General features: G+C 45.2%; 1 protein-coding gene across 1 annotated transcript; it reads right to left on the bottom strand.

Annotated features, from left to right (window-relative positions):
- Window positions 1–1980: 1980 nt before the first annotated feature.
- LOC117862027 (senescence-specific cysteine protease SAG39) lies at window positions 1981–3166 on the bottom strand. The gene is made up of 2 exons (XM_034745537.2): window positions 2731–3166; window positions 1981–2632 (listed from the first exon to the last, which is right to left on the bottom strand). Exons 1-2 carry the CDS (start codon window positions 3164–3166, stop codon window positions 2046–2048), a joined length of 1023 nt encoding a protein of 340 aa, XP_034601428.1. The 3' UTR covers window positions 1981–2045.
- Window positions 3167–13134: the final 9968 nt, after the last annotated feature.

Genomic DNA, 13134 nt, shown 5'->3' with positions numbered 1-13134 from the left:
GATTTTGGTGATTGTGTGTCAATAATAACCTATGGGACAGTGGCGGAGCTTAACGAAGAATCCAGAGGGGGCCAGCCATTGTTCATTAAGCAATTAAACTAATAAACAGTACCAAAATCACTATTCAACCAATGGAAATTTTGCTTTGGCAGGGGGGCCATGGCACGCTTTGGCCATGCCTAAGCTCGCCCTTGCTAGGGACGAACAACATTTGCGAGTATATAAGGTTTAGTCACATGCATGTAAGGTAATGGACTTGAGTGATGAAACACATCAAACAAAGGTAAAAGAGGATATGTACAAGAGCACAGAAGACCTTAAAGCAACCCAAGACATCATAAAAGAGAAGTCAGCACAAAGATACGGTGATCATAGTCGCATATCATAGACACACAAAGAAATGAAGCAAATCAGTGATCATAGGATGATACGGTGATGGCCATGAAGGGAGCATTTGATGAATCGGTGGTCAGTTCGATTCGAAGTTAACATGCATCATAGCATGATACGGTGACTATAGTAACTGGAGCTTAGGATCAATCGGTGATCATAGGATGATACAGTGATAGCCATAAAGGAAGTAGAAGATGAATTGGTGTGATAGGCGCTGCTCGAATTAGGCTATGGAGTTTTTATGCATACACAAAATGATACGGTGACTACAGTAGCTGGAGCATTGGATCAATCAGTGATCATAGTATGGTATGGTGATGGCCATGAAGTGGTTATAGTATAAATCGGTGATTACTATTTTTGTGACCGTTTGAGCAACGGCTAGTTTCTTGGCTTTAGGCTATTTATACCCCATTGCCTAGCCAATTCGTCTATGTTAGAGTTTTAAAGAAGCTATAGGCTTAGTTTCCAAATATGCATAAGTATTCTATTCACCAAAGTGCTCAAGACAAGATTAAGACATTTAGGTATTGATTAGTGCTAGTTTAGGCATATCAGCGCATTGCTTTAAGGATTAGCCTAGAGTTATGCAAGGTTTGCACACCTCCTTATTATTGGTGCTTCCACGCACCAAGAGTTGTAAATTTGGGGTTTGTAAGTCGTGCGAGACTCTCCAATGGAGTAGCCGGCGATGCTAATGAAATGGCGGAGAGGCGCTTGGCATTTTCACGAAACTCTACCAAGTGAAGAGGGGCAAGAAGCATGTATGAGAGGCTTAGGCAGAAATTCGCTTGCGCGTGGGGAGGCTCATCAACTATCCTACGAGTAACTCGACTAGGAAGCATATGCCCTTACTCGTGGAAAGCTTTGCTTTCAACCTCGGTAAAAATCATTGTGTTGCCGTATCAGGAGTTTGGCTTCTCTGCCTCATTTATCTTCCGCATTACTTCTTGCACTTTACATTCCGCATTTACCTTTCCTAAAATTGCCATGTGTAGTTTATAGGATTGGAACCTATGGTGCAAAACTCTTTTGGTTAGAGATAGCAACATATAGAAAAACCTAGTGCACATCTAGATAGAAATTGGAATATATTTTTATATATGCTTGGAGTCTTAGTTTTTAAACATCCAATTCACCCCCTCTTAGTGTGTCACGATCCCTTCAGTATCGAATGATGTTACATAGTGCAGCAAAATAAAATGTGTAATTGCCATCATGTAATAAGATACACCGCAATCTGATTCCCTTTGCATTTGCATTACCATTTCACGTACCGCCAAACAGCACCTAAGTTCGTTTCATCAGTGATAGTGATTTTCAAAGCATAGGAAAGCCTATAGCAAATTAGAAATGTGCTTTTTAGGTTGCTTATTCTGACAAGGCACGTTGTCCATAAGCACAGGTGACCAACAATGGAAAATTACCAGCATGTAGTGTATTTATCATTACAGATCCAACATATTTACATGGTCTTCACATGAAATGCACAATGAAATGCACAAGCATCCTTAAATAGTAGATCAATTTGTATATATAACAATTTACTGACAATAAGAACGGACTATATGTACATGACGAGACAGAGAAGCATCCTTCTTTATTCGATATAAGTCTATATATGTACGAATTTGAGAAATACTAAGGTAAACCTACTTAGTGGGGTAGGAAGGCTCCATGGCGAGGCCGCACATGCCCCTCTTGTCCGAAATATCCTTCTCCATTCTCAAGTAACCATTCTCGCCCCATGTGGTGCCCCAAGAGTTCTTCATCAGCCAGTAGTTTGTGCCATCACTTGCCTTTCCATAACCGATTGCTGCAATTCCATGATCCAAGTCTGTGCCGCAAGAGCCGGTCATCACACCACCGGAGTAGAACTGAAATGTCATGTCTCCTCCATCCACAGCCACCGAGACAGGCTGGTTAGCTACAGCCTTCATGAGGGCTGCCTCGTTGTTTGCCGGCACATCTTCATAGCCCTTGATGGTCGCAGCGCTGTTCGATCCACTCTTGCACTTGCCATCCGCAGCTGTGTAAGGATAGCCAGACTCAGTGGTTAGGCCGCCATTCTTGATGATGAACTTGAAGGCGTCGTCCATCAAACCACCCTCACATCCCTGATCCTCTCCATGGACATCGCAATCCACCAACTCTTGCTCCGAGAGCGAGATGAGCTTTCCGGTGCTGATTTTCACAATGCCCTCCATGGCGGCCACAGCCGAGAACGCCCAGCAGCAGCCTGCAATTGGTTAATTATGTTTCAACGTACATCAAACACTAGTTGCAGAAAAATAGTGTTGACACAAGTGTATCATCCTTCTAATTAAATGTACTTACCACACTGTCCCTGATCCTTGATGGGAGTCACAGCACCCTTGGTTCTCCAGTCGATGGTCGCCGGAAGCGCATCAATGCTAACATTCTCGTACCTAAATCCGGTAGGGACCTTCATCGGGCTATGTTTGAAGCCCTTGTTAGTCTTGGTGGCCCTGAACTCGTCGTTGGTGAGGTCAGCAAACTGGTTGACGCCGAGCCAGAACTTGCGGTTCCCAGCGGCGTTGAATGACTCGATGAACTTAACATTGGCGTTGAACACCTCGAACCGCCGAGCCTTCTCGGCAGCATCTTTGTAGACACGGCTGTACTGTGCCATCCATTGCTCGTGCCTCGCCACCATGGCTGAGTCGTCACTCAGGGCGCGAGCTGCGAGAGCACCACTGAATAAGAAGGCGCAGCCGAGGATTGCAAGGAGAAAAGCCTTGGGGCTGGTCATGATCGATCAGGCCTTTCAATAGATTGCTACTGCTGGCGTTGTGCACCGTGCTTTTGATTTGGTGATTGGATATGCAAGAGTTGCACGGGTATATATAGCTACCGGCCTGTATTTTTGTAAGTCTTAAGATACGGTGCTTGTACGATGTATTGTGTGGAAAGGGACATGTCCGTGGCCGTGAAGTACGGTGTGGTTGACAGATGGTATAAAATACTTGTGCTTGAGACGTGCGTTTGCCGCACTGCTGAGAATGCCCATTGTTTATGCCTAGCGTTCTAAAAGCATAATAAAGATATAGAATAAAACGCCACATTTGATCAAAGGCATTAATATTCAACATATAGAATAAAAATTGGAAAAAAAACATACCACCAGGGACAGGAATGTGATTTTGACATATAATACCAAAATAAGTTTTTCCTTATCTTTATATCCTGTACTTGAACATAACGTTCCCTTGTTATAGATATCTATAAACTTAAAAATTAACATAGTCGGTCGTCCTTGAACACTTTAAACGATGCCATTCATCTTATTTATATCAGTTTGCCACTCCACTAAAAACCTTCAGTGATATATTGACGCAGACTTTGTGAGATAAATCCTTTTTACTGATGCTCTTTATCACAAACCGTAGCGCTATCCATCACTATCGGTTCTGTTAAAAGACCTCAAAACTAGACACTCAATTTTCCTAAGTTCTCCACAGCCTCCCATTCCCCTCTATGCTGCATGCCTCCACGCACCATGATATCTCGCCTAGCTGGAAGCTAGGCCAGGCACGGGTTGGAAATTTTTAGAGTTCCGCGTTTCAGGATCAGCAGTGGCACATACAAGCCTTTCACGCCCACCTTTGCAGCCTGGTCTGGTGGCTTGCTTGACGCTTGACCCTTATTCTTGCCCTTGGAGATGTGTTTGCTCCCTTTGAGGTGGCACCGGCGGGATTTGGTGGCGTTGGGCCTGGCACGGCGCGACGCGGGCTGCGCGTGCGCGGCACAGGGGAAAACCTTGTCCGCGGCACGACCGCTGCAGCGCGCGAGCCACCGGTGTTCCGGGGCTGCGGCGGCTTGCAGCGGAGGGGGCCCGCAGGGCAGCAGGGCAAGACGGCATGGTTGCTGTGCGGGGCTGACTCGGCGTGTGCATGACGGCCCAGCAGTTGGCTGCGAGCGTGGGTAGGGCGTGCACGGCGCGTAGGGAGGACTCCCTGCCTGCGGCACTCCCGTGGCCACGTGCGGGGCTCTTGCATCCCAGACCTGCGATGGCATGGTGGCGAGCGGCGGCGACGTCAAGCGGCTGGAGCAGCTCCCCTGCAAGACGTGGCACAAAGGCTCGACAAGACATGCTGTCCGCGTGCGTGCGTCGGGAGCAAGGATCAAGGGGAATAGTTCTCCGGGTGGCTGACAGGCGGGGCCTGCCGGTCATCAGCTGCAATGCGGACGGTTCCGGAAGGTGGGCCGGCGAGGTTAGCTAGGCCGGCTGGCTTAGCTAGGCCGCAGCGTGGTTTAGGCAGGCCAGTGGCCAAATGGTTTGGGTAGGCTTGGCTGGGGTAGGTTAGGAGGCCAAGCTGGTTAGGTTAGATGGGTTAGGGAGTTTAGGCTCGAGTTAGCTAGGTTTTTATAATTGAGTGAGCTTTAGTTTTTATTTAGATTCGAAATGCAAAGTCACAAATCCAAATCAATCAAGCAAGCATGTGTTTAAATTTAAGTGCAAAAATTTAATTACTAGCTTTTGAAATTTAGACAAAAAGAGATGACGGTGGACCTTAATTTTGACCCACACATTCAAACAAAAAGTGTTAAATTTTTGCAAAAACTGGCACAATTAATATCACTTAATTTTGAGGGATATTACACACATGCTCACTTATCTAAATGTGTGTGTTTCCTCCTTCTCTTTCTCTCTCCAACATTTAATTTTCATGGGTTTTTTGAGAAGTCTCAGTAATTTCAATAGATCCCTCTCTTGGTTTGATAAATATTTCAGATATTATCCTTTGCTAGGATTGTTTTTACCTACCAAGCTTCACATAAACCTTCCACTAGTAGATTAGGTTGAAAATAATCTAGTATAGGCTTGAGTACTTGATGAGATGAGAGTTTCTAAGAGAGAATCTCACTTGTGTTGGCTTTGAATCTTTTTGAAAAACTTTTCATGATGGAATAAGGTAAAGGTTTGAAGTTCACTAAAGTTCAAGAGCATTGTATTCATTTTATCGTGGCTTGTTATTTATTACTAGTCTATCTTCCATGATGAAAAGTAGCTGGTCACAACTTGAACTTTAAATGTTAAACACTTGAGAGAGCAATGTGTCTTGTTATGTATAACTAAGTGCAGGGATGATATCGAAGGTCAATGTTAATTTCTTAATTAAGCAAGTATCCTGGACTTGCTCGAGGACGAGCAAGGTTTAAGCATGGGGAAATTGTTGACACTAGTTATTGCCACCTTTTTAGTGCTATTTAAGTAGTGTTTTTGGACTAAATCTTATACTAACCCCCCACTTAGCACCTGAAATAACCCCATATTCGCATATGTGTTGTATTTTGAACTATATTGCAAAATAGCAGGAAGTACGATATAAGCATGTGACTTTTGTACGGGCTTGATTTGGACTTGGACTTGGGACAACATAAGGAGTCTTCACGAGAAAGACAAGGACCAGGGAAGCTCAAAAGAGGGTAGGCTGATCGGCCCAGGACCCATAGGCCAATCGGCCTAGCTCAATTCGTCATCCAAATACGTCCACATTCAATGAACCATAATTTCAAATGACTTAAAGGTGAAGTATGTGGTGATTTGGCAAGATAATCTCGTTGTCAAGCTAAGGAAAACTCAAGATTGGAAGGTCTGAAGGCCCATAGAAGTAGCAGATCTTGCATAAGGCATATCTCCTTCCTTGGACTCTGATTCGGGCAAATTTGGTGTCTAAATTGCATGACTCGAATGATCTGGCATTTGAGGCTAGAAAAGTGGCGTAATCATCTAGGCCGATCGGTCTAGCCTGTTTCTAGCCTCGATCAACGTGCCCTTCGTCCCACGACATCTCTTGTACCAGGACGGAGCTCCTTTGTCTTCTATCCTACAGAAGGGTGGCCCTATGGAAGTCACTGCCTTTAGTTTGGAAAGCTTCTCACCAGGGCGAGAAGTTTTCGCTGTTCTCAAAAATCAAGATGGTGATCAAGAAGAAGAGCAACGAGATAACAACCCACAACACGAACATCACCTAGATGACATCTCACAAGACGAGCTCACTGCCAGCATTGTCAGAGAAGAAATTGAAGCAGAAAGAACTCGACGACGAGCAAGAAACACCGCAAGAGCAGAGCGACAACGCCACCTTGTAGCAGATCTACCGATCCAGAACCTTGACATCGCCTTTGAAGCAGTTCAAATACGTCACCATCATACTCCTTTGGCCAGCATCGCGTCAATTAATCTCATCACTTGCGCGACACCCCAAAACAAGTACACCCAATAGTTGGCTGAACTGGCAGAACTCGTGTATGAATAACTCAATGAGCAGAATCCCATACAGTCAGTCCAACACTCCGATCGAAGCCAACATGGCAGCAGCCACAGAGGCCCTCCGCCCAGACCAAGTCAAGCCGGAGGCGCCAGGCCAAGCCAAGCTGGAGCTGAAGGTAGTTAGGCAGGTGTTGATGCTCGCTATTGACATACTTTTACCCCTGTTTATCTTCAATAATGACATGAATTTTATACCTAAACTATTGACTACACCTAATAAACTAGTCATTTTCACATGTGAAACATATTTTGGAGCTCTGTATTTGCAGGGATATGACCTAAAAGTATATTTTTGGATAAAGCACTGAACGAGCATCGAACCAAACAAAAGTAGAGGCCAACGGGCCTAGGAAGGGCCTTTGGCTGATCGGCCCAAAGGAGCCTCGGCCGACTGGCCTAGGGTCTTCTGGAGCCTTTCGATGCCCATCTTTGGCAAGCAATCCTCTGAGATGACTTAAGGGCTAACTTTGTGAAGATACGGTAAGGGTCACTTTGTGATCAAAGAGGAATCAAAGAAGATCAATCTCATCCTGACACAACTGATGAGCCAGGCCCACGTGCAAGTGAAAATAAGACTTCAAAGCACTAGATGAGACTTGAGGACGAAGCAGGACGCGAGAGGGCAAAAGGAAGGCCCAAGCCGATCGGTCTGGGGCTTTCCTTTGCCCTCTCGTCTTCCAATTTTTGTCACGTGCTCTCTAAACTATAAATACCCAAAAAAATTCACCGAGCCCCATATCGAAGATGATGTACTTTATGTGAAGCAGCAGAGCAGCAGAATGAGCTTGAGGGACACCTCCCCGGAGATCCGAGAGCCGTGCGGTTGTTGGGGACTAGCGTAGGCGAACCTCTGCTAGCGTGATCACCCTACGAGGAAGATCACGCTAGAGTTCTAGAGGTAGGAGTCATCAAGATCAAGGTAGGATCCCGATGGTGATCTTGTAATGTACAATCATTCATGGTGAAGTAATAAATGTGTTCATATTCTTAGCGATTTAAGTATCTCCTTTGATGGTTTTATGCTTTATCGGGTTTGCTTGCTTTTCAATCTATGAATCGATGATAGATTGCTTTATCATGGTGACCAGATTTGCATGCCTGATCTACCGATGAGTATGGCATGTTCTTATGATCATACCCTTAACCTGCTTGTGCTGATACAGGTGATCGTGACAGGATCTTTCCTTCGTAAGGTGGGGAGGTTTAGAAGTCCGGACCGGAGGTGTAGATTTAGAGATGCTTTTTACTAAGATCGTATCTATGTTGCTTTGGTATCCATGCTCAGAATTACAACATATGCATAGTCTATGTTGCTCTAGATTGGTTACCTCTGCTCTATCTGTTAGCTGTTTGTATATGCCTAGCAGATTGGAGCTGAATCTCTCATATATTGTGCTACAACTGATCTGTACGCTTGCAGTTCACAACTTGGCATGCTAACAGCCGTCAACAAGCTTTTCTAACACGGTTGCCGGGGAACTAACACTCAAGTTCTAGTTTGACTATGCATGTATAGATATAACTTTTTGTTCATAATTTTTTAGTCTTTTTTGTTCAATATTTTTGTCTTTGTGTAATCTCAGTCAAAATTTGAGATCTAGTTGTTTATATGTGTTTGCTTTCACTAACGCTAACAGGAGATGGACGGCTACATCTCTAATAAATTGAAAAATTTTGTGGATGATCCAGAAAAACTTTACGGCATTCTAAACATTAATGACTTACCTATCCATGAATTGGGCGGTGTCGGCCGACCGTGTGGGATCGATACTTCAAGACTGAGGATCTTGCAGAGTTCACCTTTCACTGGCAAGGAAGATGCTAATCTTCATCTACAAGCTTTTACGCAGCTATGCAACACCATCGACGCGGATGGAGTTACTTAGAATCAACTAAGGGTAAGATTGTTCACTTACTCTCTACTTGGATGAGCGCTTCAATGGTTTTACTCTCTACCGGTGGCAACAATTTAGAATTGGGATGAGTTGATGAAGGCTTTCTTAACTGAACATTACTTGCCAGCTAGACTTAGAATATCAGAAGCAGGATAGCTAGTTTTGCTCAATATGCTTTCGAGATGATTGCTGAAGCTCATGAGGACTTCAATGAGTACATCTTTGTAGTTCCACACCATAAGTACCCGAAAGATGACCTAGTCCAGAAGTTCTATCAAGGGCTAACACCAGCATTAAGGGCAATCATCGATGGATCGGCTGGAGGATCAATTATAGGCCACACCCCAACTCAAGGTTTCAAGTTATTCAGGAAGGTTGTAGACAATGATGCATGGCATGATCTGGGCGCCTATTCCCAGCTCAACCTACTAGAAACACACAAGGAGTGTTGCAGGTGGAGCATGATCAATTACTCGATGGAAAGATCAGCTTGCTAATGAGGAGACCGAAGAAGATGGAGATAAAGGAAGCTCAAGCTATAGACCTCAAGGCAGCAGAAGCAAGATCAACATGTGAAGATTGTGGTGACTACAGCCATGTTGGGAAGAACTGTCGAGAGGTAGCAAAGTTGCTAGACTACATGAAGAAGAAAGAGTGGTTTTCACCATCCAACTATTGGTATGGATAGAATAGACCTCAATTCAATGCAAGCTCATCCATCCAGAACATAGTGCCTCTACGAATTGAGCAGAAGGAGTTTATGGAGGAGCAAGGTAAGATTAACAAAGACACTATTACTAAGTTTAAGGCTATGGACAAGATTCTAAAAAATATTGACAGCAAGGTGATAGAGGTTGGAAGTTCGAACCACCAAGTGATGAAATGATAAAGATGCTGGAGACTCAAGTTACACAGTTAGCTGGGCATTATACAAGCAATCAAGGGAAGTTGCTGGGACAACCGATGAATCCAGAGTAAGCTAAAGCTATTCAAACTCGCTCAGGCAAGGAAACAGAAGATCCAGAACATCCAGCGGGAGCTAGGAAGCCTAAACCAGCTGCAGAAGCAGAGATGACTTCAAAGGAGAAGACACCTACTCCAGCTCTAGAGATTGAAATAGAAGAGCCAGAGTTTGAGATGGTTGATCAAGATGACACAAAGATTCTGCTAGAGAAACCACGCCATCATCTAGGTGAAACTAACGAACAGTTTGAAAAGTTCGTTGAAGTTGTGCATAGGTTGAACATCAATATGCCACTGCTAGATGCTCTACAAGTTTAAACCTACACTTGCTACTTCAAGGATATCCTGACAAACAAGAGAGAGATTTCGTAGTTCACTGCAGATCACATCGAGATCACAGAAGAGTGCAGTGCTACAATTGCTAATCAAGCTCCCAAGAAGAAATGAGATCTGGGATGTCCAACCATCCCATGTTCATTTGGAGCACTGATATTCGAAAGGGTATTATGTGATCTTGGTGCAAGTGTGAGCATCATGCCTAAAGTTGTGTTCGAGAAGCTACGCCTGCCGGAGCTAGAACCAACTACTATGGGCCTAGAGTTGGTGGACAACACCGTTGGCTATTCTCAAGGCATTGCTGAAGATGTACCTGTGAAGATTAAGAATCACTTTGTACATGTTGACTTCGTGATACTCAAGATGAGAGAAGAAGGTAAATCCTCGCTCATCCTAGAAAGACCGTAAGAGCAAACATAGACGTTGGGAATTGCGAGATCAAGTTTGATATTAATGGCATCATGAGCACGTTCAAGTTTCTCTAATGCTTTGAGGTATGCAACATGATTTCTAGCAAGTATATAATGTCACATCTTCATGTCAAGAATGAGGAGAAGAACACGAAGGCAGAAGAAAAGAAACCAGCAAAAAAAGTTGCTATCATCTAGAAGAAGGAAGAATGCCAGCCTGTGAATATGAAAAAGATAGCCAAGTATGTGCCTACATCAAAGCCAAAGATGGTGAAGAAGTGGGTGCTGAAGACTGCATCACTGACACCGAGCACTGTTCTGAAGTGAAGAATTGAAGAGTCTAGCTATAGACCATAAACGAAGCACTTTGTGGGAGGCAACCCGATCATCGAGTTAAGAATAAGCTACTGGGAGGACAACCCTGAAGTCATTTGAAGTTTCAAGTAAGTGAGTCACAGATTTGGCTACGTCATACCTGGTGAACAATTATTAAGTGGAACCTTCGGTCAAGACAATATTTGGAGTTTATTCACTCAGTCATTTTGTATTCCTTTCTTTTTCATGAAACAATGACTTGAGCCATCCCAATTTTTATTTGATTTTTCTTGGAAAACCAGAACCATATATCCCTATAAGAGGCGTAAAGGTACCCACGGGTCCCCACTGACCAGGATACTGGTCGGTCCTGGCAAGTGGGCCTGCCCAACAATGCCGTGCGGGCCAAGGCACGAAAACGCAGGGAGCACAAGCCAAGAAGCTGGGTGAATGGATTCTGCCTGGATATCACAGTATACTTCTTGTAAACCAATTCGGATTGCTTTCAATTTAACAACCGACTAGAATTAGATCCTATCTAATTGTAACCCTAGGTTGTGGGTCTCTATAAGGTGGCCAGGGATGCCCCCCGAGGGTATATCAATTCTTCGCATCCCATACCAGCAATGCAATCCACCAGAACACAGGACGTATGGTATTACTCTCCGGAGGCCTGAACCTATCTAAACCTTGAGCCCTTTTTAAACCATTCGAGTTCTTGGTCTTACAATCTCTTCCGCCTATAAATTTACCACCAGGGTACCCCTCTAGTGGACTACCGGTCACTAAATCCGACAGTTGGCACGCCAGGTAGGAGTGATCATGAGATCCTCCCCAACAGCTCGATTGCATTCCGCCCCAGCATCATCTTCCCCGAGAGCATGAAGAACTTCCTCACCAAACCGATCTAGCTCCACTTCGGGAGCATGCTAGTCACTAAATCCGATAGTTGGCGTGCTAGGTACGGGCATTGGCTCGTCAGGGTTGGCCATAGGCTGGATCATGTCCATCACGTAGCCTACGGCCGACCTCAGCTCTTCCAGCTCCACCTCCAACCCTGCAATGACCACCTGATCATGCCAGAGACTATTCATAATAGAAATCAAGCACTGGTTCATGTCCTTGCACAAACTAGCTTCATAGGCCAGTTTCACACGGCATGCTCATGGTTTGTGGCAGCGTCGTGGTCTTGCTGCAGTCATGCATTGGCTTTCTTGCACTCTTTGAGGTCTCTCTTAAGCCTCTCCACTTCTGGGCATTTACAAAATAATAGAACTCAAAAAAAGATAAAGGCCACATCTACCCAAGGTAGATCTTCCAAAAGGAACGAAGCCAAACAAGTCAGCAAAGTGCCAAGGTCACCCTAGTCCTCCTTGTGATCTTCTTCTGCTCCTCAATCTCTTAGTCCTTTTTTTGGATCTGCTCCGCGACATCCTCATTGGCCTTATTGAGCTCAATCTTCAGGTGCTCGGCCTCGAGGCAATACTCCTTAGCATGGTGGATGAAGTCCGCCCTCTTGTGCGTACGCTTCGCCAGATTCTATACAAAAGTTACTCCAACAATTCAAACATGGAAGATAGGGGCTGAAGTGAATAGCAAGATTGGTCGGCCAACTTACATATAACACCTCTCCGACCTTGGCTGCGGCTTCCTTTAGGGTGGCAAGATCTTTCTTGTCGGTAGCAGCATCTTGCTCTAGGGCCATCCTGCAGAAGTTCAAAGTGGTGGAATCATCGTTGTGGGCATCGACATCGGCGTTGTAGCCCGCCACCTCCATGTCAGTCGGTGCTTCCCTAGGGTCTCCTCCATATGCACCCTGACACTAGCATCTGTGGCCCCGGGCATGGATACAGTGGCGTCCTTGGTGACATGTTGGCACGGTGAAGACCTCGGCTCGAGCCCCTTAGGTCTCGTCACTAGGCCACTCTTGCTCTTGGCCTGCACATATGTCATGGATGCAGCCTCTATAGTCGCATCACGAGTTTGACCTTCTGCATGGGTCTTGACACCAATGTCCTATAGGCCCGACTCGTCCTCCATCACCGCCTTCCTGCTCGAATGGCGAGACCCAGAGATAAAGAGAAGCAATGTACAAACAAAACTTCAAACAATATGTACGTATACGGAAGCCGTAAAACTTCGGTGAAAGTCACAGAGACATGGAGGAGCCGAGGAGTATGTACGTATACGGAAGCTGTAAAATATTTAATTGTAAATAAGACTTAGTTTGATTTGTGGTCGAGTTGGAGAACCCGCGTGTCTCGTGTACAGGCTCAGAAGCCCCGGGTACCATCTTGATCATCGTGGTTGGTGAACAACTTTCAATAAAGCAAACCAATCGAGACCTGTTGCCTAGCAATTCTTGGTCGAGTCCAAGTGGTTGAAGGTATCACCGGTGTGCCCTTCCTGCGACCTACCTCAACAGGCATGAGCTAGCAAGCCTGGCCTTGTTGGACTGGTCGGGGAGCCGAACTCGGCTGCGTGCTTATTGATGCCACCGCAGTGGACGAAGCATGACAGCCGA

The sequence above is a fragment of the Setaria viridis genome, chromosome 6, assembly GCF_005286985.2.
Source record: "Setaria viridis chromosome 6, Setaria_viridis_v4.0, whole genome shotgun sequence".
NCBI classification, from domain to species: Eukaryota; Viridiplantae; Streptophyta; class Magnoliopsida; order Poales; family Poaceae; genus Setaria; species Setaria viridis.
This window is presented reverse-complemented; position numbering and strand designations above follow the sequence as displayed.

What these genes read in the sequence shown, in the direction of transcription:
- LOC117862027 (XM_034745537.2), bottom strand. Translation starts at nt 3,166, where the DNA reads ATGACCAGCCCCAAGGCTTTTCTCCTTGCAATCCTCGGCTGCGCCTTC. An exon ending in CAAGGATCAGGGACAGTGTG is followed by an intron (nt 2,633 to 2,730) that starts GTAAGTACATTT and finishes AACCAATTGCAG; the next exon opens with GCTGCTGCTGGGCGTTCTCG.